The sequence below is a fragment of the Fusarium fujikuroi genome, chromosome FFUJ_chr03 (assembly GCF_900079805.1).
Source record: "Fusarium fujikuroi IMI 58289 draft genome, chromosome FFUJ_chr03".
Lineage (NCBI taxonomy): Eukaryota > Fungi > Ascomycota > Sordariomycetes > Hypocreales > Nectriaceae > Fusarium > Fusarium fujikuroi.
The window spans coordinates 4,868,961-4,893,856 of NC_036624.1; the positions used below are offsets into that span (position 1 = coordinate 4,868,961).

Genomic DNA, 24,896 nt, shown 5'->3' on the forward strand with positions numbered 1-24,896 from the left:
TTGTTACTCAGCCTCTGTTTCAGAACTGATTCCATCGTGACCATAAGCACTTGAGTGATTCCATTTCCATCTCACAAGTCCTGAAAATCCTGCCTAATTGGAGCAACGCCTCTCAAGTCCTCGTCTTTGACTCTAAACTCCGTAGAAGTGGCTTAGCTCATGCAATGATGTCCGTAGGCCCCTTTTCATCACGACTGCCGATTGGCCCGCATGTCTTACTCGGAACTTATATGCGGCGCGGGCCGCAGGTTATTCCGTATAGCGTATGGTCGCCCTCACGCAACGGGCCTCTCCTCCGTAAAACCGCGTCCTCTTCCAGCCTAGGTCCCTTCTGCAAAGATCTTCAATCATGTGCCGCAAAGAGGCATTAAATCTAGACCTCACGTAAGACGGCATTTCAGGAAGGTGGCCTCACTCGGCTGATTTGTTCTAATGCCGCGGTATGATCGACGAATAGTATTCCGGATACAGCGTTTCATGTGAAATGATGACTGCATGGCCCCTTCTGCCCCACGGACGTGGCGCCTTTCGGATCTCGGCATATTTACATCCCCAGCGTTTGGCCTATCGGTGTTTATGAGATACCCGTATCCGCGTTTAGCATTATTTTGTAGGAGGCACTTTTGGGGACTTGTCCGACGGTTCCGCGGAAGCTACCTTTTCCGTCCACCGCTAGGCGCTAGCTGAGACGGTGTGAGATTTATGCCTCTGAAGTGAGCGGATAAAATAATGTTAGCAAGATCAGCCTTTTTTTAATGTGTCCTTGACGGGAATGTCCAGCTTCACCTCCGCCAAACTTCCAAGCATCTTCCTCCACAACACCGCACTCTCTTCATCTGCCGTCCCCTCGGTTAGCGTAACCCGGCTCCCAACAACAATCAGCGCTGATCTTGCCCGAGTCAGAGCAACATTCATCCTTCGCATGTCCTTCAAGAACCCGATCTCACGGTGTTCGTTACACCGCACCGTCACAAACACGATAATGTCCGCCTCACGTCCTTGAAACCCGTCGATACTCGAGACCTCGATCTTGTAGGGTATACTAGAGAGCATACGCTTGAGGACTTCGGCTTGACGAGTATATGGTGTCAAGACCACGATTGAGTGTGTTGGTGTCTCGGAATCTGGATGCTTGGTTAAGAGCTGGCAGATGTGTAGGCAGAGATTTGCTTGTCCTCTGTTCTCTTTCGACTTTTGGCCTGGCATTTCCTTTGCGTCGCAGTCGATGAAGATAGCTCGTTCATGGTCTCCCATCCCGATCTCGGAACCTCCCTTCTGTTTCGTGACCCTCGCTGGAGGGAACGGGAAGTCAGACTTGGTAGGTGGCCTGGCAGAGCTGCTGATGCCCGACTTCAACTTTCCCTCGTAGAACTGCCCCGAGCTGAACTCGCAGAGTTTTGGATGCATACGATACTGCGTGTCCAACATCAACGTCCTCAAGCTGCCATCATCCTTGGAGCTTTTGACTTCGGTGTAAAGTCTTTCAAAGAGTGAGACGTCAAAGTCGAGTGCTAGCGCAGTCTGGTTGACCGTTGGTCGTAGCTGTACGTGGTCTCCGACAAGGACCGCCTGTGCGCAGCCCTTCACAAGTGGTACTAGTGAACTTGGCTCCGTTTGCTGAGAAGCCTCATCGACAATGACGATGTCGAAGAACTCTGAGCGAATCAATCCAATGCCTGCTCCAATGCAAGTGGTGAAGATAGTGTCGCTTCGTTTGACCATTTCCATGGCCTTCTTCATAGCCTTGTAGTCGGTGTGGATCTCCTGCCCTGCCATGGCGTCGCATGTATACTTGCGTAGATCATCTGCTACTTTGCGTACCTACATAAAGTCAGCTGACTTCACCATTTTGGATGAGCGATTGGTAACATGCCTCTGTCGATACTCGTACGAGATCGGGTTGAGTCTTCCGTGCTAATGGTTGCTTCTGAAGACGTTGGATATACCGTCGCATCACGTTATCCACTGCATTATGTGTCGGCGCCGTCACCAGAATACGCGCTTTAGGATTAACCGTCTGCAATGCACAGATCATCTCGACGATCGTCTCTGTCTTTCCTGTCCCAGGCGGACCCCAAAGACACAGAAGGGAGCTGTTCAATGCCAACTTAATAGCTTGGTTTTGGCTGCCATTGAATCGCTCAATCCTGCTGAAGGAGTCATCTGGTCGTGGAATGTTGGGGGATGGGAGCCCAAAGATGATGTTTGCGACACCGCAGTAATCTTCTTGGTAGATACATAGGTCTTTGACAGCGTCTATCATGGATTTTGAGGTGACGAACGGACCGCAATCTTCCAAGATCCATGAACATTCTTCGAAGTAAGACGGAAGCGGATGAAGACACTCGAAGCGTGCACGGCCCGTCTCCGATATGACCACGAAGGCATCCATAGAATAGTTGTCACCCACCAAAACATTTGATGGCAGTGACGCCGTCGTCAGCCTCACGTGAGATCCCTTCTTTGGTGTTCCTGTTGTGTCGATCCGGAAGTCAATCTCAATCAGATTCCCTTTCTTGTCCTTGGGGGATAGCTTCAGCTCATAAATTCCCTGCTGTCTCTTGGCAACGTTGTTGGCTTCTTCAATGTGATCCATGGCAATGGCGATCATGTTTCGCAATAAATGGCCGATTACCTTTGAGTCAGCTACCATGAAGCGAGACGCATTAGGCTGCAAACATTCCATAAAGAGATCCAATGCCAAATCTGTTGATCGGATCGTCAAAGCTGCAAGTTCCAAAAGGTCTGCTATGTCGTGAAGTGACAAGCTTCCTGGTGTGACAGCGGAAAGAATGCTCTTGAACGGCTCCAAGATAAGCTGGCCCATGGTGTTGGCGGACAAGACAAACGCCCGAAGAATAGGTAAAAGAGACGCCTCCAATAGTAGAACCAGGTCTTGGTTCTTGTCCGAGCGAGATGAAGACAGAAATGGAGTAAAGGTTATAGCTAGTGTCGGCTCAGTGCTGAGAGCTTGGAGCATCGCGTTTAGCAGTTCTTTAGGGCCAACAGCAGCTTCCTCAATATTGGCCAGAATATGTTCAAAGCACCGCATAAAGAATTGTTTATCACTCGCTTTTCTGGCCAGTTGGAATACTTGCTGGTACTGCTGTACTAATTCCAATCGCGTGACCGCAGACATGTCGCTGCCTCTCACGACATCAATGAGCCACGACGGGTCAGAAGGTGATAAAATATCACTCAGACTGGGTAGAGAGTAATCTTTAGGTTCCTCGGAGAAAAGGGGCATTGTTTCCGTGGTATCGATCTGTTCTAGCCAAAGATCCAGATTGCGCATCGAAGCAACGTCTCGATTGCTAATGACGTAGATTTCCTCAGTTTCAGTTAGCGATAGTCACTCTATTTAATGAGCGTATTTGACTTACGGCAGCCGTAATGGGAGACCGATTCACTCTTCCGATATGTGTCTGAAGCCTTCTGCTAAACTTGTCTAGCGCAATGCTCGCGATAACTTCGGCCTGTCCCCCCCGATCAACCACTTCTTGCCTTCTTCTGCGTCTGTCGCCTCCGTTCTGCACATTGCGGTAGTCTTGGTCATTATTTCCAGGTCTAGAGATAAAGACCCACGAGTTTCCTCGCTGCTTTTCAAAGAGCTGAAAGACGTTTCCGTCACAGTAGAGCTGATACTGCATCTTGGTCGGTAGCGAGAGACGTGCCTGTCTTTGTGGGCCTTGTGAATGAGGGAACGCGAAAAGGCGTCCAGTGTTGTCGATGAGGCAGTCTTGCGAACGATCAATCTTCTTGGGGATATAGACCGCAAGGGATAAACGCTCATCTGGTTGGAATACGATGAGCGTGCGCTGGAATAGCTCTAGGTTCGTTGCAACAGCTTCGTGGAATGTTGCGAGGCGATCCATCGACGAGTCGTACGTTCTCTTCCACTTGATACCGGGGTAGTCCAAATGGAACTGTTGAAGCTCTGGTGGATGAAGTATGCCCGACGAGCATAGAGCATTCTGGACCAATCCCGTCACAGTTGCAGACCCTGGTACATGGGCGAGGACCCATGCTTTTTGATCTGCCGTGAGAATATTAAAGTCGAAGAGATGGAGCAGGCTCTCAAAGGGCGTCTTGTTCTTGAGACACCATGAATATGCCAGTTTGACACATTCAAACTCACCAATTGCAACATCCTCACGACTGAACAATAGCTGAATAGCGTCAAAGTCATACCCCGTCAGATCGCCATCCTGAGTCACAGCCAGTCGACGTACCCATTCTTTCGCGTCATCGTGAAGAACATCGAGTATGAATGGCGGCGCATCAGGCAATGGCTTAGTGGCATTGCACAGCTTGTCGGGGATCCTGATCCGATTCCCATCCACACATTGCGAAAAGAGTCGATTGAGTTCTTGACACTGAGCGCTCATAGGGCCAGCGACTCGAGCCCAATCGAGATATAGATTCTTTACTCTGCCAAGAGATGCATTTTGGTACTTTGCGAAATAAACGAGACGGTCGTCGTCTGTGATGGGTTTGAACTGGATTGGTTCTCGGCCGCCTGGGTATAGCGCTGGAGCTGAGACTGTTGAGGGGATCAGGTCTGGGTCCCAGGATACAAAGACTGTAAATGATGAGCAAATAAACTCCGAGTCTCTATTTTCACTCACATGTATCGCCGTCCAGATCACCGCCAGACATAAGATCAGCAGCCGGTCTTCTTCCTCGCGTCGAAAAGACAATGCAGTCAACCAGATGCGAAAGCTCAGGCCGTTCTACAACCTTGAACTTTTGCCAATCACCCGGATGAAGACATGGGTTTCTGATGACAATGATTTCAGTGTTCTTCAAAGCATGTGGTAAACCATTCTCTTCCAGAGTGACCTTGACTGCACACTCGCCTTCCTTTAAAACATCCCAAGCGTCACAAACTCCAAAGAGGAGGCGAGACTTTTGTACGAAGACGCGACACTTTTGGCCGCCCTGCTTGTTCAGCATCTTCTTTAGTTCGTCGTTGATTTGCCCGTTGATCTGGGACTTGACGCTCTCATGCCCTTCGAGGAGCACGCGTTCTGCGAGATCTGTGCGATTGACGTAGCTCAAGAAGCGGAATGCATCCCGGAAGTCGGATCTGGCGTTGCTGAGAAGATTAAAATGATGGCGCTGCTTGGAGAGGAGGGTATCTTTTGAGATGCCCAGAGCGTGGAGAAGGATGATACTCTCGTCGTTGAGGAATCCGTAGGAGAAAGGCTACAACGCGAAGTGGTCAGCGAGGATTAATCGGTCACTTGAATGTTTACCTTGGAGTGCTCAACTACAGCAAAAGAGTAGTCATCGCCGCCACTGAACTTCTTCATCGACTTTCGAAATTTCAGTAACGCCTTCTGATTCTTCATTCGAGGATCAACAGTGACGACACCTTTGTATCCTCGATAGCGAAGCTGGAAGACCGAAGGTCTGTATCGGCTATCTCGAAAGATGATTCTTGTTCGTCGCGCCAACTCTTGTGCAAGACTGGGCGCAATTAATCCACAGCCATCAGTGAAGACGTAATCATCCGTCTCAATGTCCGGAATATCCTCACATCGGTCGGGATTAATGATCATGGCCGTCTTGGAAGACGAGAAGAGAAGACCAATCCGCTTGACCTTCTTACCCACTGTCTTCATCTTTGTAAAATCTCCCATGCCTTCAATAAGTCTCGAAATCTCTTCTTTTGTGGCGGCCATCAGAAAGCATGATCGCGACTTGAGCTGCGTATTACTGTGCCCGTAGAAATTATAGTGCACGCCATTTAGAATTATTCCAGCGCGCAGACATTTGATGCTGTAGTCGGAAACTTCTTGGCGAGTGCGGGGCTGAAGATCTGGTGCTGGCTGCTGCTCTTTTGCTGCGGCACCGAAAACGAGCGGTTTGAAGGCTTCAAGTGAGAAGAGCATTAATCGATCGGTCGCGTGTTCGGCTGTGGCACGATTTGGAGTGTTGGACTGAACTTTGAGGGTCATGGAGTGCCTGCATTCTTTGAGGTCTGTGTGAAGGGCGATCGCCTTGATGAGATTGGCATTCTTCAGAGTAGATGGTGATGGAAGATTCGGGACTTGGAAATCCCAGACAATATCGTCGAGACTCAAGGTTGAAAGCAATGTGTGATGAAAACTCCTGTTAGACTTCTGAGAAGCCATTTTAGCTGGCTGCTTGAGAGAGGGGCTTGAGATTCAGTTCCGGATGAGGAGACGAAAGAGTGAGGCCTTGAGAAATGAGAGAAAACGGCAGATGAGGTCATCCAATGGAATTGAGCTCAGCGCGGTCGGTGAATCATCGCCATTATCATTGGACGTTGGTGTGTTACATGGCATGCTGACCCCCTCACTTCCTCAACTTTCAGAGAGTCTAAGTAATCACGTTTATTCCCACCAAGCTCACCATGTCTTCAAAGTCGTGTATCCCCAATATTTACATCATCGGCCCTCAATCCACAGGCAAGACAACACTCGTCAACAAGCTTCAGAGTGATCTAGAGCACTGGCTCGCCGACACATCAATTGACAAGCCACAAATAGTTTCCGAAGTGGCCAGAACTGTTCTCGCAAAACATAAATACTCAGCTGAAGATATCCGAGCATCAACGACCAGGTGCTTCGAACTCCAGCAGCTCATCCTCGAAGCGCAAGCAGCAGCCGAGAAGGAAGCTCTCAAGACCTCGAGCTGGTTCGTCTCCGACCGTTCCGGGTTCGACCCATTAGTCTACGCAAAGCGATATGCCGCCCCAGGTGCAGTTGAACAGTTGCAGGAGCTCGATGCGTGGAAACAAGTCAAGGCGAGAATGGAGAGGTCTCTGATTGTGGTTTGTGAAGCCGGCACACCGTGGCTCATGGATGATGGCGTGCGGCTGATGCCTGGGAGCGATGATGAATGGATGCAAACTTTTTACAACTTTTGTGAGATGCTGGATGAGCTTGGTTTGGGGTATTGTGTGGTGCCTCGGACGGTATTGGATGTCTCTGAGCGGGCAGAGCTTGTACGGGTGAAGTGGACCGGGAGACGGCAATCTTTGACGGACAATAGTCGATAGCAAAAGGATTAAACGGAGCCCAGCATCTGTCTCAAACAACGGCACGAATGCTATTTCATCATTATAGATCTTGATACACACACGCCTTCCATGACTGAACCTCATTACCTCTCTGGGAAATGGACGTACTGACTTGCCCATTTCAGATCGATACATCGGCACTAAAATTGCCATTCTACAGTTCAAGGCTATTACTGTTTCATAGGTTCTTGGTGGTCTAGAGGTGACCCTGACAGTTCTTGCTCAAGCAGTTCGTGAGAGCACCAACTCTATCAACGCAGAATCTATATCAGACCCGATCAGATATGCACCTAGGTCTTCAAACCTCTAATGGTGTGAGCCAGACATGCATTGGTTGCTTAATCTCGACTACATGGCCTTTGGCTGGCATACCATGAAGTCATACGACAACCATGACTTTGGCTTTGGCTTTGGCTTTGGTAAGCCTGGCGCATTCCGATGGCCACATCCGAACTTTGAAGCCTTCTTCTTTGTACTTCCGTCTAGAGCCGGAGTTTGGAATGCTAGTGGCGATCAGGATATCGCAGTCTGCTGTGGTGTGGGGGGGCCTTGCTATGCCCAGTTGGAGAAGGATCAAGAGTTTGCGCAATATGCCGAGCACAGGGGCTTGGGTGTTTGATGTGCCACAGCATATGTTGTTACGAGTTGCCTGTCAGGTCAGCCAAGTCAAGGTTGAGAAAACACGTCATACTGAGGCTATGGCTTATTACATATCTAGTTCCATTCGGCTATTCTCCAATAAATGAATATAGTTGCACTGTGTCAGCTCTGGTTGACAAGCGCCACGATACATGACTTGTTTGTCGGCAGTAAAGTTGCATCTTCTTGCATGTGATGGTAACTTACCGAATAGACCTATGTCTTATCCCAATCCACTTCACCGAATGGCTTTGCAGTGGCTGAAACTGTTTGCCATATGATACGACAGCGGGCAAACATAACACTGAGCCCAGAACATCTTGAATCCATACATAAAATACTTCAATCAGAAGTAGCGTTACCGTAGTCATTGATCAGACCGTTCATGAATATATATAGCACTGTTCGCTCGGTACTCTCGTGATGACCTCAGTAGCAAAACACCAAACTTCGAATAAACTCCAACATTATTATATCTTCAATCCTGACTCTCCCGAGATGGCAGAAACCGGTGTCGCGCACAAGATAATCTCTGTTATTCTCCGTCTTTGCGAGCTATCCTCCGCCATAATTGTCTTGGGTATCCTCTCGCGCTTCTGCTACCTCGCGGGCATCGCTGAAGCACATGTCGACGGACGCATCATCTACACCATCGTCGTCGCATGTCTCGGCATCATTTACTCCATCTGTTTCTGCCCGCCTTTCAAGGCCATGTTCTTGGGCTTTCCCTTTGACTTTGTCATGTTTGTCATGTGGCTCGTGGCATACTGCTTGCTTCAGACGGTAATACCCCTTCATCCCGCAGCTGATAACATCTACTGATCTAATCTTCGCAGAGAACCGGTAGTCATACCTGTTCTGCGAGTTGGTATTACAACTATTGGGGCTACTACTGGGGACGCTTCTGGCGAGTTGGACCTGTGGGGAACGTGAATGTTGACACGGCGGGTTGCGCCTCGTGGAGGACAGCCCTTGCCTTTGCATTCATTGCGTGGTTTCTCCATCTTCTGAGTGGCGTTCTTGTGAGTGATTTTCCATGTCAAGCAAAAAAGCGACAGAGCTAATGCGACCAAATATAGGGCATATACGTTTTCCGTACTTATATCAAGCTCGACGAGACAAAAGCCGATATGAAGCAACATGCGGAAAAGCTTGCCAAGTAAGCATGAATCATTCCATTACAGTATTCAGACGGTCTACTGATAATTCTTGTACTCAAGAGGCGACCCAAAAGTCCATGGCTGTCAGCGAAATGTTGAACCGGCAGACAATGTCTAGGCCACAATCCATCTCACACCGTTTGAGCTTGGGGAGGGGCATGCGGGGTAACGTTCAAGTTTGGAGTAAGCAGCCACAAACGGCGGAAGCCGAAGTATATACTTCCATTGATCCGCGGAATATGCCACAACGTAAACAGACTGAACCTGTTGCGGCAAATACTATCTAGTTAATCTTACTCGGACTGTTACAAAGCAACCCGCCAATAACTCATAAACGAAATGACATTTTGTTGATTCAATGATGGTTGAAGCCACCAACAAGACCCTTAGCGCACTCAACAGGATATCTAGTCACTGCTGCCCACACACCATTATCGGGTCTCACATCTGCCATCTTCGCGGGTCCTGCAAAGTCATTGGCATTCACTGCCAAAATAACAAGCATCAGACTCACCAAACACAAAGATAACCACCGCCTCCTTACCCCGCCTGCCCAAGACCTCAACTGTGAAGTCGGATACAGCACAACAGGCGTCGAATTTGTTTGCCCCGACATACTGTACGCTCCACATAAACGGAAGTTCGTTTCTCCCTTCGAATCCGATGATGCGGTACGTGGTTGAACCGTCGATACCTCCGCCTATGTGACTCGACTTGCAGCGCAGCATGCCAGTCTCACCTGTTAGGATTGTCTGTGGTGGCTGTCAGTCTGGACTTTTGGTCCAATTGCCACGGTTGAGATGTGACCATTCAGGCTCTGCGGTGAGCTCCTCGTTGGTGTGGTTCAGGATGACGATGAGTAACTCCCTCGTGGCCATGATGTTATTGATCAGTGTAGTATTTGTTAGGACGTATATGGTGATCAAGACTTAGTACAGGAGATGAAGATATTCTGAGATGGGACACAGAAATAAGTGTTCCTGGAGAAAGAATAAGTTTAATATACCTTGAATAATCCCATTGCAAGACACCAAAAATGTCATGGCTATCTCAATTATAGAAATCGTTGCTCGCCATAAGGTTAAAGAGCAGTATAGCTTCGTTATCCTGTGGCGTTGATACTGGCAAACTAGAAGTGAAGGCCCTGAAGAAATACTCAAACCAAGGAATGCCATAGTATTGAAGAGATCCGCTAAGTTGTTCGACGACTCGCCAAGACGCACAAGGCGCATCATATCAGTACAATACTTATGTAAGTACAGTGTACAAACATACCAGAGCGGTCATATGATGGTGGAAAGCATCAGCGGGCTAACCCCAACCAGACAATACCTAAAAATAAATGCAATTATAAAAAAAGATCATTAATTTTCTATATAATCTACCTAGAACTCGGTATTTAAGTGGTGGTAGAACTTATTCCATCACTAAAGAAACCTGAAGAGGCTAAAAACTCCAAACTTCTCACTACCGCTTCTCGAGATTTGCGGCAATTCTCTTCACTGACAATGTCACTTGCTGGCTTCTCTATCCCCATGAAGCCTCTAGTTTCTCTGAACCACTCTTTTAATGGAAATAAAGGATGTGACTTACCCCTTTCTTGTAGGCCCTTCTGAATCACCTCAAACCACTCTTCATGTTTTAAAGGCCGAAGATGTATATCCATCATTTCCAGAATATCCCATATTTCCTGGAGATATACTCCATCAAGTAGCTTCTGGGTTTGCGTGGCACATGAGTCAAACACTGGTGACAACATCCGATCAACGAGCATAGATGCGACGGTATCAACACCAGCAGCAGTGATCCAATTGCAGGCATCATCCTTGCTGTAGGATCCACCTTGGACGCATGCCTTGGCCATACGCCAAAGTGTATCGCCAGTCTGAGCATGTCCATTTTCGGTTGACCCAACGATGAATCCAGGTTTGAATGTCCATAGACGACTTCCCCCCACGTCCATCATCGACTGTACATGCGTCACCATAACCTCAGACACAAACTTTGTCTGGTCATAGGCAGGCAGTTGGCTGATCTTTTCCACCAACTCTTCGCGCGTTTCTTCAAAGCCAGACAGATAGCCACCAGATACATAAATAGTCTGGGGAGGGTCCTGTGATTGTAGGAAGCCGGCGAGAAACTCGTGTGTACTAAACACATTGGTCTTTTGAAGGGATCCGTAAGGCTCTAGCCAGTTCACAATTGCCCCATTATGGATGATAAAATCGAATTGTCGAGGCTGACCATTTAGGCCAAAGATAGTATCCCATTGGCGCTCATCAAGACCGGCTTGAGGCTGGGTCAGATCACCGACCCAAATTTGCACACGCTCTTCAAGCGAGTCACTCCACCAAGAAAGTTCTCGACAACTGTTGAAAAACCTTTCCTGAGCGTGATGGTAATCCTTACCTCGCATCAGACAAGTAACTGTTGGTTTCAGACGGCACTGAAGGACTTGACGTAGAATTTCTCGGCCAAGAAATCCGTTAGGGCCTGTCAAGAGGACACAATGACCTCGAGAGCAGCCAATTTTGCTAAGCTTCTTTGTCCATTTGTCGATCTCGCTGTTTAAGAGACTTCTTCCGTCCTTGCCTTCGTCTTCAGACACGTCGGCGAGGTCATCAACGCGAAAGTTTGGGTCCATGAGCTTGGATGCAGATATATCGATATGCGCTTCCCGTTCTAAAGTTGAGGCTAATGACACCGCATCCATAGAATCGATACCTAAGTCTTTCAAAGTAGCTTTAGGATCTTCCAAGGCTTTTGTACAGCCATTTCCGAGTTCGTGCAAGAACTTTTGGACGACATTTTCGGCCTTTGTTCTGTTATTGTTCTCAGATTTTGAATCTCTAGTGGCATGACTCGGAGGGGAGGACATATTCTGGGAATCGAAGAAGGCAGTACCAAGTTTCCTAATTGCTTGAGGGTCGACCTTGTTCGTTTGGGTCATTGGGAAGGCTGTGATGGGGATGGCCACTGACGGCACCATGATGTCAGGTAGAACGTCTCGAGACGAACGAATGGCATCACGAGCCGCCGGGTCCAGGTCGGTTTCTTGCATCAGGGAAGGCTCAGAGCTCGTTCCATGGGAGAAAAACACAACTAGCCTTGATTTATCTCCTCGAGGTGTGAAGGTGTCAACAAATACATTTAGGTGATCAGGTAAATGTTGCCTCAATGTTTCCTCGATTTCTCCAGGTTCGATTCGCTGGCCGTTAATCTTAACTTGGCGATCTATGCGACCAAGGATACGCAGGCTACCATCCTTCATGACTAGTCCACGATCGCCGGTTCGAAAGATCCGGGAGCAACCTGACAGAGGGCCTTGTTCTGTGGCTAGCCAGGGGGGGTTTAGCCTGAAAGCTTCCTCGGTCTTTTTCTCGTCTTCAAGGTAGCCTGAAGCGATTTCTGGCCCTTGGATGCATATCTCCCCTGGAACCCCTAAAGGGGAGAGCATAGTCCAGTCGTCTGGATGCACTATCCAAACGCGGCTGTTGATGGGAAACCCGATGCTGGGAGCGCTCAAGTCGTCATCAGGACTGACACGCTTGATGGTATCCCACACTCCACCCTCGGTCGCGCCATATAAGATGTTGAACTGTAAATGAGGCGACCAAGTTTCACGAAGGTCCGAAGAACAAGGCTCCCCACCTACACTCAGACTTTTGAGGCTTGGCACGCGATCTGGCGATAACATCTTTGCAACTGTAGGTGTCAAGATGGCATGGGTAATCTCCATCCTGTTGATGTTTTTGGCGATGTATTTTAGCTTTTTATCAGGGGCTGGAATGCACAAGCAGCCACCGGTGACAAGTGTGCCGAGTATCTCGCAGATACTTGCATCAAAGCAATGCGGAGCAAACTGCAGAAACTTGCTTTCTTCATCCAGTCCCAATACCTTCGTGACCTTTACTAGGCTACTCGCAATGGCACCGTGTGTTTGAATGACACCTTTGGGTTGGCCGGTAGATCCTGAGGTAAAAATGATAACGGCAATGCTCGAAGTACTGACTTTTCTGAGTTCAATGTTGCCTTCTTTACCACTTGTATCTAGGTCGGATGGGGTAAGCAAAAGCAATGAAATGGGGCCAATATGTGAAGAGCCGGTCGTGTCACAAATCGCTGCTTTGCATGTTGTCGAGTCGATGATGGTTCTGAGTCTCTCAGTTGGTGTTGGTAGGTTTATCGGCACGACGGTACAACCAGCTTTGAGGATGGCCAGCCAGGCAACAATTGCGGACCGAGATTGTTCAAACGCATGGATAACTCTATCACCTGTAGTCAGGCCAAGTGATAGCAAAGCTTTGGCCCATCGTTCTGAAGTATTCTGAAGTTCCTGATATGATAGATCGCCATCCCATGCATTGATAGCTGTTCTGGATGGGAACGTGGAACTTGTAAGACAAAACAGGTCCAGGATGTTGAAGCTTGAGTCTGCTTCAGGCTCGGTGGAAAGTAGTTCTAGTTGTCTCAGAGTAGGACTACCCATCGACTGTATCGAAGCGTCTGGCTGGGAAAGTATACAGTTATATGTATGATCGAGGATATTGGCTATTTCTTCCTGATCTTGGAGGTCGTTTCTCCAAAGAAACTTGAGCGTAGCAGTATCCGATTCGATCAACAAATGGGCGTAGGAAACGTAATCCTGTTATCATTAGTTATGAGCTCCAGGCCCGTCTTACTTTCATGATTGTGAGCTTACAAGGCTAGAGGAAACTGTTTTATCGAGCTCATCTTGGAACACCTTTGCCTCTTGTATCATTTTGAACATGTGCTTGTCTTTGACGTTTGAGATGCTTGGTTCCTGAGTTGCCGTCTCCCTAGACGATGAAATTTCAGACACTTTGTACTGGGTGATCAGCTCAAGTGGTGTTGTAGTACTCCTTAGTGTCATATTGAATGTTCTACATTCAGGTCGCTCTGCAAGAGCCATCGGATAGTGACTTTCAACATCCACAGAAATGTCACTTTGCCCTGTCATGTGGTAGAGTACAATCGACCAGGTAGTGAAACACACAGATTGAGGAGTTGCATCATGTGCCTTGCAGAATTCATTGAGCTTTTTCATTGCAATACGAGCTTCACGATGGTAGAAACTCAAAACAGGATGGCCGTCCGATGAGTGAGATCCGTCAGTAGAATGAGACCAAAGTGTCCTATCTGAGGAACCAGCCGAAGTTGTCGTATCAGTTTTGGTGGAATGCATCGTTAGATTTGGTGAAAGGTGGAGGTATAAAGAAATTCAAAAGAAATTTTCGGATAAATGTGTTTAAGCTAAAAGTTTAGTTTTTGCTCTACAATCTATAAAGATTTAGAAGGGAATTACCTCTCGTTATATATCGTTGTTCAAGGTTTATCAGATACCTCGATAGTAGTACGAACACGAGGTGAAAACCAACTGATAATGTTTATTGCTACGCAATAATCTTTTTGTCGTCTTACAATTGGATACCGCTTCAAGTATCTCTCTCCAGTTCATCCGGAATGAACGGATGCCGAGACAATTGCATCATAACTGTGGTGAAAACCTTGGAAATGCAAGACAGAAGATGGGCCTCAAGAATGCGTCATTCTGGCCAGCTTGGATGTCTTCGCGTGAAAGATGAATAGCTTCATCAACGTCATAGAAATAGAAAAGTTGGTGGACCGGCTGTTATCGTAATTGGAAATGCTGCGGCGTATGACAATGCCTGTGGCGTTCTCTGCCGTGTCGTTATATTCACTCTGCAGTAGCGCGTAATACTTCCACTGGTGTTCGTTGGTCGAGGGCTGGCAATGCATAAACAACAAAGAAATCATTTGTCGATAGGGTCTCCACCACAGTGTGCCACATGAGACATCTTTTGTTCGCTCAGTGCAGCATGCTGGCCTCAAGATACGATATGGGTGTACAGACCTACGGCAGATGTGCCGTGTGAATTGTTGTCACACAATGATGTCCAAGTCGAAAAAAAGCTAGTTACTAGTAATTGGCTAGATAGGCTTCCTGACGCCGCAGCTCCAACTTATATGCCCGGGAGACAAAAAACAAGGAACTTCCATGATCTCATTCCAGATGTGCCAGATCAAATTGAAGTAGAAATCAAGCTGGCCTTAACACCCTACGTTCTTTTGACATCCTAGAGGCATATATAAAGAGCAATTTTGTTAACTCTCGACAGAAATCATATATCCCCCTTTTTCTAAAAAGTCACAAAAACTGTTGATACTTGCAATGGACCCAGACAGATACCAGAGTTCCGAAGAAATCTTTGCTGGCCTTCCAACAGACACTCTTGGCAATGGGCTGCCAGCGTCGTTTGTTAAATCGGGTATTGATCGTCTGCTTGAGCATGATATAGACCCCGAGCACAATCTTGGGAGGTTAGCTAATTCAAGTCCCCATTTCTCCCCCCTTTAATTGCTGAGACTTTACGTATACAGTTTCGTATCTACTGGTCTGAACGATATTGGAGAAAGGCTTCTTATGGAGAGCTACAAGAAAAACCTCGCTTGCCAAAACGAATACCCTGGTGTTCGCGAGTAAGTACATATGGGAAGTCAATGGATGTCCAAGTTTCTAATCATAAATAGGATACATGATCGGTGCGTTGAAATACTAGGAACAGTATGGGGTGCATCATGCAACGAGAAGCCGACTGGTTGGGCGGCGTCTGGCAGTTCTGAGGCCATCTTCCTTGCAATTCTGGCTATGAAACGAAAATGGCAGGCAGAAAACGGAGGCGTGGCCCCTTTCAATGGTCCAACACTCAATATAATCACAGGAAGTCATGCTCACGTCGCGGTGACAAATGCAGCTAAAGCAAACGACATTGAGATTCGGTCAGTGGACGTAGGGCCAGAAAGTAATTATAGCTTTGACCCGTCCAAAATGCAGGGACTATTGGATAATTCTACAAGTAAGTTAGTCAAGACGCTTCATTGGTCTTTAAGTCATTGACAAATGTTTAGTTGGGGTTGTCTTGGTATTGGGTAATACGTATACGGGGCATTTTGACCCAATAGAGAACGTCAATACCGTTCTCGACAACTACGAACAGTTGCATGGTCGTAATATTCCCATTCATGTTGATGCAGCCAGTGGTGGATTCGTTGCGCCATTCAACTGTGGGAAACCTAATCGATGGTAAGTCCAGCGATGATAATAATGCCTATAGGCGAGTCATAACCTTTTGCTAAACTGACCTTTCAGGGACTTTACTATACCCCGCGTTATCTCTATAAACGCGTCCGGCCATAAGTTCGGTCTTACAGCTGCGGCTTTGGGCTGGATTATATGGCGCGACCAGAGATTCTTACCCTCGGACATGCTCCACCAATCTTCATACCTTTCAGGCCACCATGAGCTTCCAACACTCCGATACTCTCAATCTTCAAGTAGCGTGTTAATCCAATATTATCATTTAGCTCGTCTAGGTCGTCAAGGGTTTGAAAACATCATCCAAGATCTATTACAGCGATCTAGTGCTCTAGGCAAGACTTTGGAAGGAACGGGAATATTCACATGCATCAGTGAATCCCACAGGACCACGGAAAACACTCTACCTGTAGTTGTATTCCGTGTAAATCCTGCAGTACAAGACCAACGTCCGGAATTTACTGAGCAGTGGATCAGTGATCAACTCTTCGATAAGGGTTATAGTGTTCCATGTAAGTAAATACTCGGTCTTTCTGTTCGTTATTGCGTTTGACAATAGCTTTAGGCTCTAAACTACCTACCCATGGAGAGGACATAGAGGTTTTGCGAGTTGTTATAAGGCCAAGCCTTAAGCCTACCGTGCTGGATTCATTTATCACCGAACTTCTCTCATTACTCAATCTTTAAATTTTAATTATAGATAGTTATAAAAGAATATATTAAAAGATATAATGTGATTAATAAGCAAGTAGGCCAGATAAGTAAGTAGGCTAAAAATCCCTTACTTTATAATATTTCTATTTAATTAGATAATTATTAATAACTTAATATATTACAGTCTTTAAATAAAGCTAGAATACTTTTTGCCCTTTAGGCCCTTTAAAATAACCTAAACTTTAGTATTTAATATACTATAAATAACTATAAAGTACCTTATAATATATTATAATACTATTATAATAGTATTTAATTATAATATAATTCTATTTTAAATTTATAAAAATTATTTAACTTAAAAAAGTAAATAATAGTTTAATTTATTTTTAATTTAAATTTATAAGGATTTCCTTTATAACTATATTTTATAAAAGAAATAGCTAATTTCTTACTAACTAACTATAATATATTACCTATTAATAAGTATTAAATTTATAACTTTATAAAGTAATAATTAAAGCTAAAGATATATTTATTTTAAAGATATAACTATTAAAGAGCTAAATATAAAGATTTAATTATTATTTATAGCTAGTTTAGGCTTATATAAAATATAATTATAAAGTATAATATTTAAGTAAATAATATTTAAAACTTTAATAAAACTGGCTTTATAATAGGCCTTATTATAGCTAGAATAGCTATTATAGATTTAAAAATATAAAAAAGGCTAAAATTAATATAACTTAAAAACTAAAAATAGATTATTATAATTTAAACTATTAAAATAGAAAGTTAAGTAATTATATTATTTATTATTAATATAGATTAATATTACCTTATTAATTAATATTAAAAATATAACCTTTTAAGTAATTAGGTTATTATAATAAGCTAAAATAGGTAAATAAATAATAAGCTAAATCTTAAGTAATTAAAGTATTTTAATTAATTTATAATTAAGTAATTAAATATTTAATATTATCTTTTAATCTTTAATAGTTATAAAAGCTACTATTTAGCTGATTTTAAGAGATATTATAAAGAGAATAAGATTATTATACTTTATATACTTACTTAAATATCTTATTTACTTTAATCTCTTAATATTAAATACTTTAAGCTATTAAAAAAGGCTTATAATTAAAAAATAAAGTATTTAATTAAATACTTTATAATTTATATTTTTAAAATTAAATTCTTTTTTACCTTTTATATTATATTTAAGGCTATCTTTATAGAAAGTAATATTTAAAAGGGTTTTAAAAGAGCTAGGCTTATTCTTTTTAATTTAAAAACTGTAATCTTAAAGCTTAATATATAGCTATAAATCTTAATACCTTTTAAAAAGGCTATTTAATTATTAATATTATAGGCTTTAAAGACCCTAAAGATAGTTATTAAGACTTAATTTTAATTTAAATATTTTAATAATTAAATTAAATACTATTATAATAGCTCCTTAAAGTTAATATTAAAAGCCTTAAAGTCTCTTATAAAAAAAGTAATAGCTATAATATATAAAAATATATTATTAAAAGCTAAAATTTAAAATCTTTAAAATATAAATAAAATATTAAATTAATATTATAAGGTAAAAAGGATTAAATTATAAAAAGGAAAGATTATAACTATATAGAAAGTATTATAAATAATTAATTAAATAAATATTAATATATAAATAGTAATTAAATTATTAAAAAGTAATAATTAAAGAAAATTAAAATAATTAAGTAGTTAATATTATAATATATATAGTAAAGGTAATTATAATATAAAGATTTATTAAGTAGTTTTTAAGTTATTTAAAGAGGAATTTAGTAAATAAAAGCTAGCCTTTTTAAACTATAGGTTAAGCTTTTTAATCTATAGGTTAAAAAGGTTAAGGAAAGTGGCCTACTTACTTATCTGGCCTACTTACTTATTAACTACATTACTTAAGATATAGTTATAACTATATAGTGTGGTTTATTAATTAGTAGGCTACCTTTTTATACCTTAAATCTTTTAACTTCTATAATATTACGACCCAACACAGTCTTACGCATGTGCACATGCATCCCCACTATTTTTCACCAATCGAAAGCTACCTACCCTGTAACAGTCAAACGCACGCCATTCGACTTGCATAACGAACAGATATAAATAGAGTCAAACTAACCACATTTAACTTATATATACTACAGTATATATATATATTCATTTAGCAGTAGATAGAACTTAGCTCACTAGCTATCAATAAAACTTCTTTATATTAATAAGCCTAACATGCATTACTTGATTATTAAGAGACGTAACAATTAAGCCAAGCTCAGTATACACGCCTTACATTTCTGTAAACATAAAACCTAATATAGACTAGTTTCCTATTTAAAACCTATAACCGTTACACATTAATAGCTCTTATTTAGCATATACTGCATATACACTAAGCAATATCATACTGTTAAGATATCCAGTAATGCCAGCACCCCCATATTGCCTTATACTAGAGCACTACCTAATAATACTAAAATAGCAGCTAAAGTTTAATAGCTTTACAATACCATTTATAACTTACAGGCATAAATAAACTTATAACCTACTATAACTAATAAAGGAGGCAACTATAAGCACTGCAGAAGGGACCCCAGAAAAGCACTTAAGCCGCCTAAGCCAGAACCATTCAAAGGACAGGTAAGCGACATAATTCTATTCCTTACTTAAATAAAAGGATACTTTTAATTATTTCCTAACAGGCTAGATAGCCCCATAAAGAAGCTACTATTTACTGTACTACTAATCTAAGGAGATGCCAAGGACTGATTTGAACCTATTATAAGGGACTACCTTAAAAATAAAGAAAACCTCTAGGATTAAGACATCCAGAATATCTTTAGAAACTAGAAAAATTTTAAATAAGCACTTAAAGATAATTTCAGAGTAGTTAACAAGGAACGATAGGCAGTAGCCAAACTGCTTGCACTTTAATAGCATAAGTTATACGCAGCCCATTCAGCTAAGTTTTAACAGCTAGCCGCTAAAACTCAATAGGATAATAACTTACTTATAGAAATCTACTACTAAAGTCTAAAAGAAGAAGTTAAGGATAAACTATACTTAGCCAATAGGCCTAAAGACCTAACTATATATATCACCATAGCAGTCAAAATCGACAAATAACAGTATAAACGTAAAAGAGAGAGAGCTAACTATAAAAGGGGAAATAATTTCAACCCTTACTACCCTAACCAATAATAAAACAACAATAACCAGGGTAACTCTCGAAACCAACAATAGCAACAAGGAAATAACCGAAATAACACCTTATATAAATTACATAAAAGACTGATGACTCTAGGAGTCACTTAAATAGATAACGGAAATCGCAGACTATACAATATATTTAAGTATAAATGTTATAACTATAACCAGTTCAGACATATAGCACGGCAATATCTACAACCTAAAAAGCCATAAGACCCTAATCACGGTAAGCAAACATTAGGACTAACATAACAGCTTAAACCTCAGATAGCTGCATAAACCTAAACACTAAAAATAATATAAAGCAGATATAAAAGACAATTTAATAGAGAAAGTAAAATCATATAGTTAGAACCCAAAAAAGAAGGGAAACCAGGAAAGAAGAATAAGTTATACACTTCAGAAAAACTTAAATAAAAAAGAATCCAATAAAATAAGCTGCAAAATTAGAGATACTACAAATATATACAAGACCTAAAGAAGCGAGAACACTTCAACAAAAAATAAAGAGAACAAAGAAAAGAAGTAAATAAAAAGAAACTTAAAGAATTCAAGAAACAGCTAAATATAGAAAAACTATAAACACTAGAAGTTATTAGGAAAGGAAAAGCTATTATCCCTAACATAAAAGATTTAGGCAAACTATCCAGACTGTTAGATAATATCCCTATCAGAATAACGCTCTAAGACAAGGAAGAACATTAAAAACAAGAGGTTAAAGCAGAAAACCAACTTCAATAAAAGAAGCAATAAAACTCCTGCAGCATAGGACATAGAGGCAAACACGCTAAGATAACCGCCTAGTACCTCTATCACCAAGACAAACAGATCTTATAGAAATAGAAGTAACCCTATAAAAAGAAGATTAATAAGGACGGTCTAAGGATTTACAACATGCAGGAAGATATCTGCATATAAGGAGCCAGGGAATATTAGGATATAGAAACAGAAAGCAAGGTCTATATCAGGGCTTACCACACTAACAACACTCTAAACCTACTGCACCTAAAACCTATCCTTAATATATAGGATAATATATAAATACTGCCGACATACCCTTAATACAACAAGATAGCCTAGGTTTCATGCAAAAACCATTAGTGCAAGCAACACAAGCTAGACAAAATAAATAATAACTGTTTTCCTATATCTATAAATAGAACACCTAACGACAAACCCTATCTAACAAATGAAATAAAAGGATACTTAATATACCTTTAGTATAACTATCTTAAAGTAGCAGAACTTCAATTTAGTATAGCACTTTATAGAAAAACACATAAGGTCAATAAATTAATATAAGAAATTAAAGAAAATATAAAGATTATTAAAGACGCAAAAAAAGAATTTAACGATATTACCTAAGGAAGATATAAATATCTTCAAAAGAAACCCTTAATCAACAATACCAGCTCAAAAGACGCTAAGGAAATTCAATATTAATAGGAGGCAGATAGCCTATACCTAATATAAGATATCCTATTAAGACAGAAATAACCAAGCAAATACAAGACCTTAGACAAAAAGTCAAAAGAAGAATACCAATAACAGCTATTCAATAAGGAATTTCTTAACGACTGCCCCAACAGAGAAGGATATAACGACAGTAACTACAAACAAACGCACCAAAATACATCAGGAAAAGTCATATACTATCTATAACCAAACTACAGATAAGCCAACAAACTAGACAAAAACAACTCAGACCAACAAATACGCTAGGACTATATAAAGATCCTACACCATAACGCCTAATACTAAAAGTTTAGATTAAGGGAAAATAGCTAAACACTTAGATTGATTATAGAGCTAAACGAAATTTTATCGACCTAAAAATAGTCACACAGCTAAAACTACCATAAAGAAAGAAAAAGAGACCCTACCTGCTAATCAATACAGAAGGATAACTATTTAATTACAACAACAGAATCATTAATCAAGAGATTGATCACCTTAAGGTCTTTATCTAAGGAAAAAATCAGGGAATAGACTTCAATATCCTTCCTTTAGATCAGGAAGTTAATATCCTCCTAGGTATTGATTGGCTATGAAAGAAGAACCCCCACATTGACTAGAGGATTGGCCAAGTCACCTTTTCTAGTGACGCCAACAGAGATAACAGGACAATCACAATAAATAACGAGAGATCTCAAACCCTGACTGATAAGGACAGCATAGGTACGCATAAAGCAAAGAATTCACTACCTCTAACAGGAGTTAAGCATAAGTACATAAAAGGCAAGAAACAACAAAATTAACAGATCCTAGGGCTCCTTAAAACACAACTATACAGCCTAGACGAACAACTATAAATCCAAAAGGAACTCAAGAAGAAGGAACAGCAAGACCAACTTAAGAATATACCAGAAGAATACTGTATCTACAAGAAACTATTCAGCAAAGAACTCAAAACAAAGGTACCACAGCACAGCTGCTAGGACCACAAAATATAGCTTAAATCAGAAGACTTGCCATTCCAGAAGATTTATAACCTCAACAAAAAAGAATTAACAACTTTAAAGGAATACCTAGAAACAGAACTGGCAAAAGGAAACATCAGGATATCCATATTATCAGCAGGATTTCCAGTAATATTTATTCCTAAAAAGAACGGGAAATTACAACTTATTATAGACTATAGAAGGTTAAACGCCCTTACCATTAAGGATAGGACCCCACTTCCGCTTATCACGGAACTCAAGAACCGCCTACAAAAAAAACAGATCTTTACCGCTCTTAACCTTAAAGGAGCCTACAACCTAATCCGCATCAAGGAAGGAGACGAATAGAAAACGGCATTCAGAATCAAGTTTAGACTCTTTAAGTATCTAGTAATGCCATTCGGACTTACTAATACACCCGCAACGTTTCAGCAGATAATTAATAACATACTTTAACAGTACTTAAACGTCTTTATAGTATGCTACCTAGACAATATCCTAATCTTCTTAGATAACAAAAAGGAACACAAGGAATACATCTATAAGGTTTTAAGAGCCTTATAAGACGCCAACCTACTAATTAAACCAGAAAAGAGTCACTTCCATATAAAAGAAGTAGACTTCTTAGGACACACCATCACACCTAGAGAAATCAGGATAAAACAAAAGAAAATCTCAGTAGTAGCAGATTAGCCAATACCCAAGACAGTCAAGGAGGTATAGAGCTTCTTAGGTTTCGCCAACTATTACCGACAATTCATTAGAGATTTCAGTAAGATAGCAAATCCATTAACAGAACTCACCAAGAAGGAACAAAAGTTCATTTAGATACCTAACATCCAAAAAGCATTTAAACAGCTACAAAACGCAATCCTCAGCAAACCTATACTAGTCATATTCAACCCTAATAAGGAAATAGAACTTAAGACCAACTTATTAGACTTCGCACTAGAAGGACAGATTAGTTAACATAACGATCAGGGCAAATTACACCCTATTACATTCTACTTGCATAAATTACATAAAGCAGAACTCAACTACCCTATCTACAATAAAGAATTCCTAGCAATTATTAACTATTTCAAGGAATTCTAACACTACCTTATAAAAAGTATACACCAGATTAAAGTTTATACTAACCATTAGAACATTTTACACTTCACCACGATATAAGAACTTAATCGACAATAATTGCATTATGCTAAATACCTATATAAATTTAACTTTATAATCATTCACCAGAAAGGATTAGATAATAGGAGAGCAGATGCAATTAGCAGAAAACCAGATTACAATACTGGCATAACCAAGGCAACAGAATAACTCCTAGAGAAAAATAACAAAAGAGAATACCAGTTTATACAACTAATACAGATACTAGGATAGATATAAACGACACAAGCAAGAGAAACCCCAAGAGATATACAGAAATTTATTAGAAGCTTTTACTTACACCCGATACACAGACATTAAAGAGTAATAAAAACTCTAAAACGACTGCTACAATAAGGGTACAGGATTTCACAAAAAACAGTAAAAGAAGTTATTAGATAATATAACCTTTACGCAAAAACCAAAGCCTAACAATACAAACCTTATAGAGAACTATAACCACTACCAGTAATACAATAACCCTAAGACTTAATTATAATAGACTTTATAACTAAGTTACTACTATTAGAAGAACCCTCAACCAGAATCTTCTATAATAGTATTATAATTATAGTAAATCGACTTATAAAATTCTCTTACTACCTACCCTATAGAGAAGACACAGACGCTAAGCAACTTACATATATCTTCTATAGATATATTACCAGTATATATAAAATGCCAACAGAGATTCTCTTAGATAAAAGAAAAACGTTTGCATTAAGATTTTAGAAAGCACTTATAGCGCATTTAGGACTAAATTATAGGCTTATAATAGCATTCAGACCGCAAGTAAATAGACAGATAGAATAAATAAACCAAGTACTAGAACAGTACCTGCAGTATTATATTAATTATAAATAAAATAATTAGGTTGAAAAGCTACCTTATGCCTAACTTGCTTATAATACTGCTTATAATAAAAGTATATAACTTATACTATCTAATGCCAACTTTAGATTTACACTAGATGCATACCATAACGCATAAAAACCTAAGACGATTAATCTAGCCGCCATACTTAAAAGTAACGATCTAAGAAACCTATATAAAGAACTATAGATAGAACTAGAATTTATAAGAAAACGGATGTAACGGTACTATAATCCTAAAAGAGTAGGAAGGCCTACCTTTTTAGAGGGGGATATAGTCTACCTATCTATAAAAAATATCACCACTAAACGATTAAGTTATAAACTTGACTTTAAATATATCAGACTATATAAGATTATTAAGAAGGTTTTAAAAAATAATTACGAATTAGACCTACTACTGAAGGTCAGGATCCACCCTGTCTTTCATATCTCACTACTTAAATTAGCAGCAGACACAATTTATATTAAAACCAGCAACAAACCAAAAGAAATTAATAGACCAGAACTTTATGAAATAAAAGAAGTCAGGGATATGCA

The 24,896-nt window shown here is 41.1% G+C and overlaps 5 protein-coding genes; 3 read left to right on the top strand and 2 right to left on the bottom strand.

Annotated features, from left to right (window-relative positions):
• Positions 1-741: 741 nt before the first annotated feature.
• FFUJ_03638 (related to NAM7-nonsense-mediated mRNA decay protein (RdRP)) lies at positions 742-6,140 on the bottom strand (the record flags this gene model as incomplete). XM_023575508.1 has 5 exons in its annotated part: positions 742-1,821; positions 1,892-3,331; positions 3,384-4,582; positions 4,629-5,208; positions 5,259-6,140. 5 exons carry the CDS (start codon positions 6,138-6,140, stop codon positions 742-744), a joined length of 5,181 nt encoding a protein of 1,726 aa, XP_023428678.1.
• Positions 6,141-6,382: 242 nt separating this feature from the next.
• Positions 6,383-7,670, top strand: FFUJ_03639 (uncharacterized protein; the record flags this gene model as incomplete). XM_023575509.1 has 2 exons in its annotated part: positions 6,383-6,917; positions 7,375-7,670. The coding sequence occupies 2 exons, from the start codon at positions 6,383-6,385 to the stop codon at positions 7,668-7,670; spliced, it is 831 nt and encodes a 276-aa protein (XP_023428679.1).
• Positions 7,671-8,188: 518 nt separating this feature from the next.
• On the top strand, positions 8,189-8,853 carry FFUJ_03640 (uncharacterized protein; the record flags this gene model as incomplete). XM_023575510.1 has 3 exons in its annotated part: positions 8,189-8,473; positions 8,527-8,712; positions 8,770-8,853. The coding sequence occupies 3 exons, from the start codon at positions 8,189-8,191 to the stop codon at positions 8,851-8,853; spliced, it is 555 nt and encodes a 184-aa protein (XP_023428680.1).
• Positions 8,854-10,249: 1,396 nt separating this feature from the next.
• On the bottom strand, positions 10,250-14,056 carry FFUJ_03641 (AM-toxin synthetase (AMT); the record flags this gene model as incomplete). XM_023575511.1 has 3 exons in its annotated part: positions 10,250-12,137; positions 12,207-13,495; positions 13,553-14,056. 3 exons carry the CDS (start codon positions 14,054-14,056, stop codon positions 10,250-10,252), a joined length of 3,681 nt encoding a protein of 1,226 aa, XP_023428681.1.
• A 1,008-nt stretch (positions 14,057-15,064) lies between these two features.
• FFUJ_03643 (related to glutamate decarboxylase) lies at positions 15,065-16,675 on the top strand (the record flags this gene model as incomplete). XM_023575512.1 has 6 exons in its annotated part: positions 15,065-15,213; positions 15,274-15,372; positions 15,424-15,749; positions 15,802-15,976; positions 16,043-16,500; positions 16,554-16,675. The coding sequence occupies 6 exons, from the start codon at positions 15,065-15,067 to the stop codon at positions 16,673-16,675; spliced, it is 1,329 nt and encodes a 442-aa protein (XP_023428682.1).
• Positions 16,676-24,896: the final 8,221 nt, after the last annotated feature.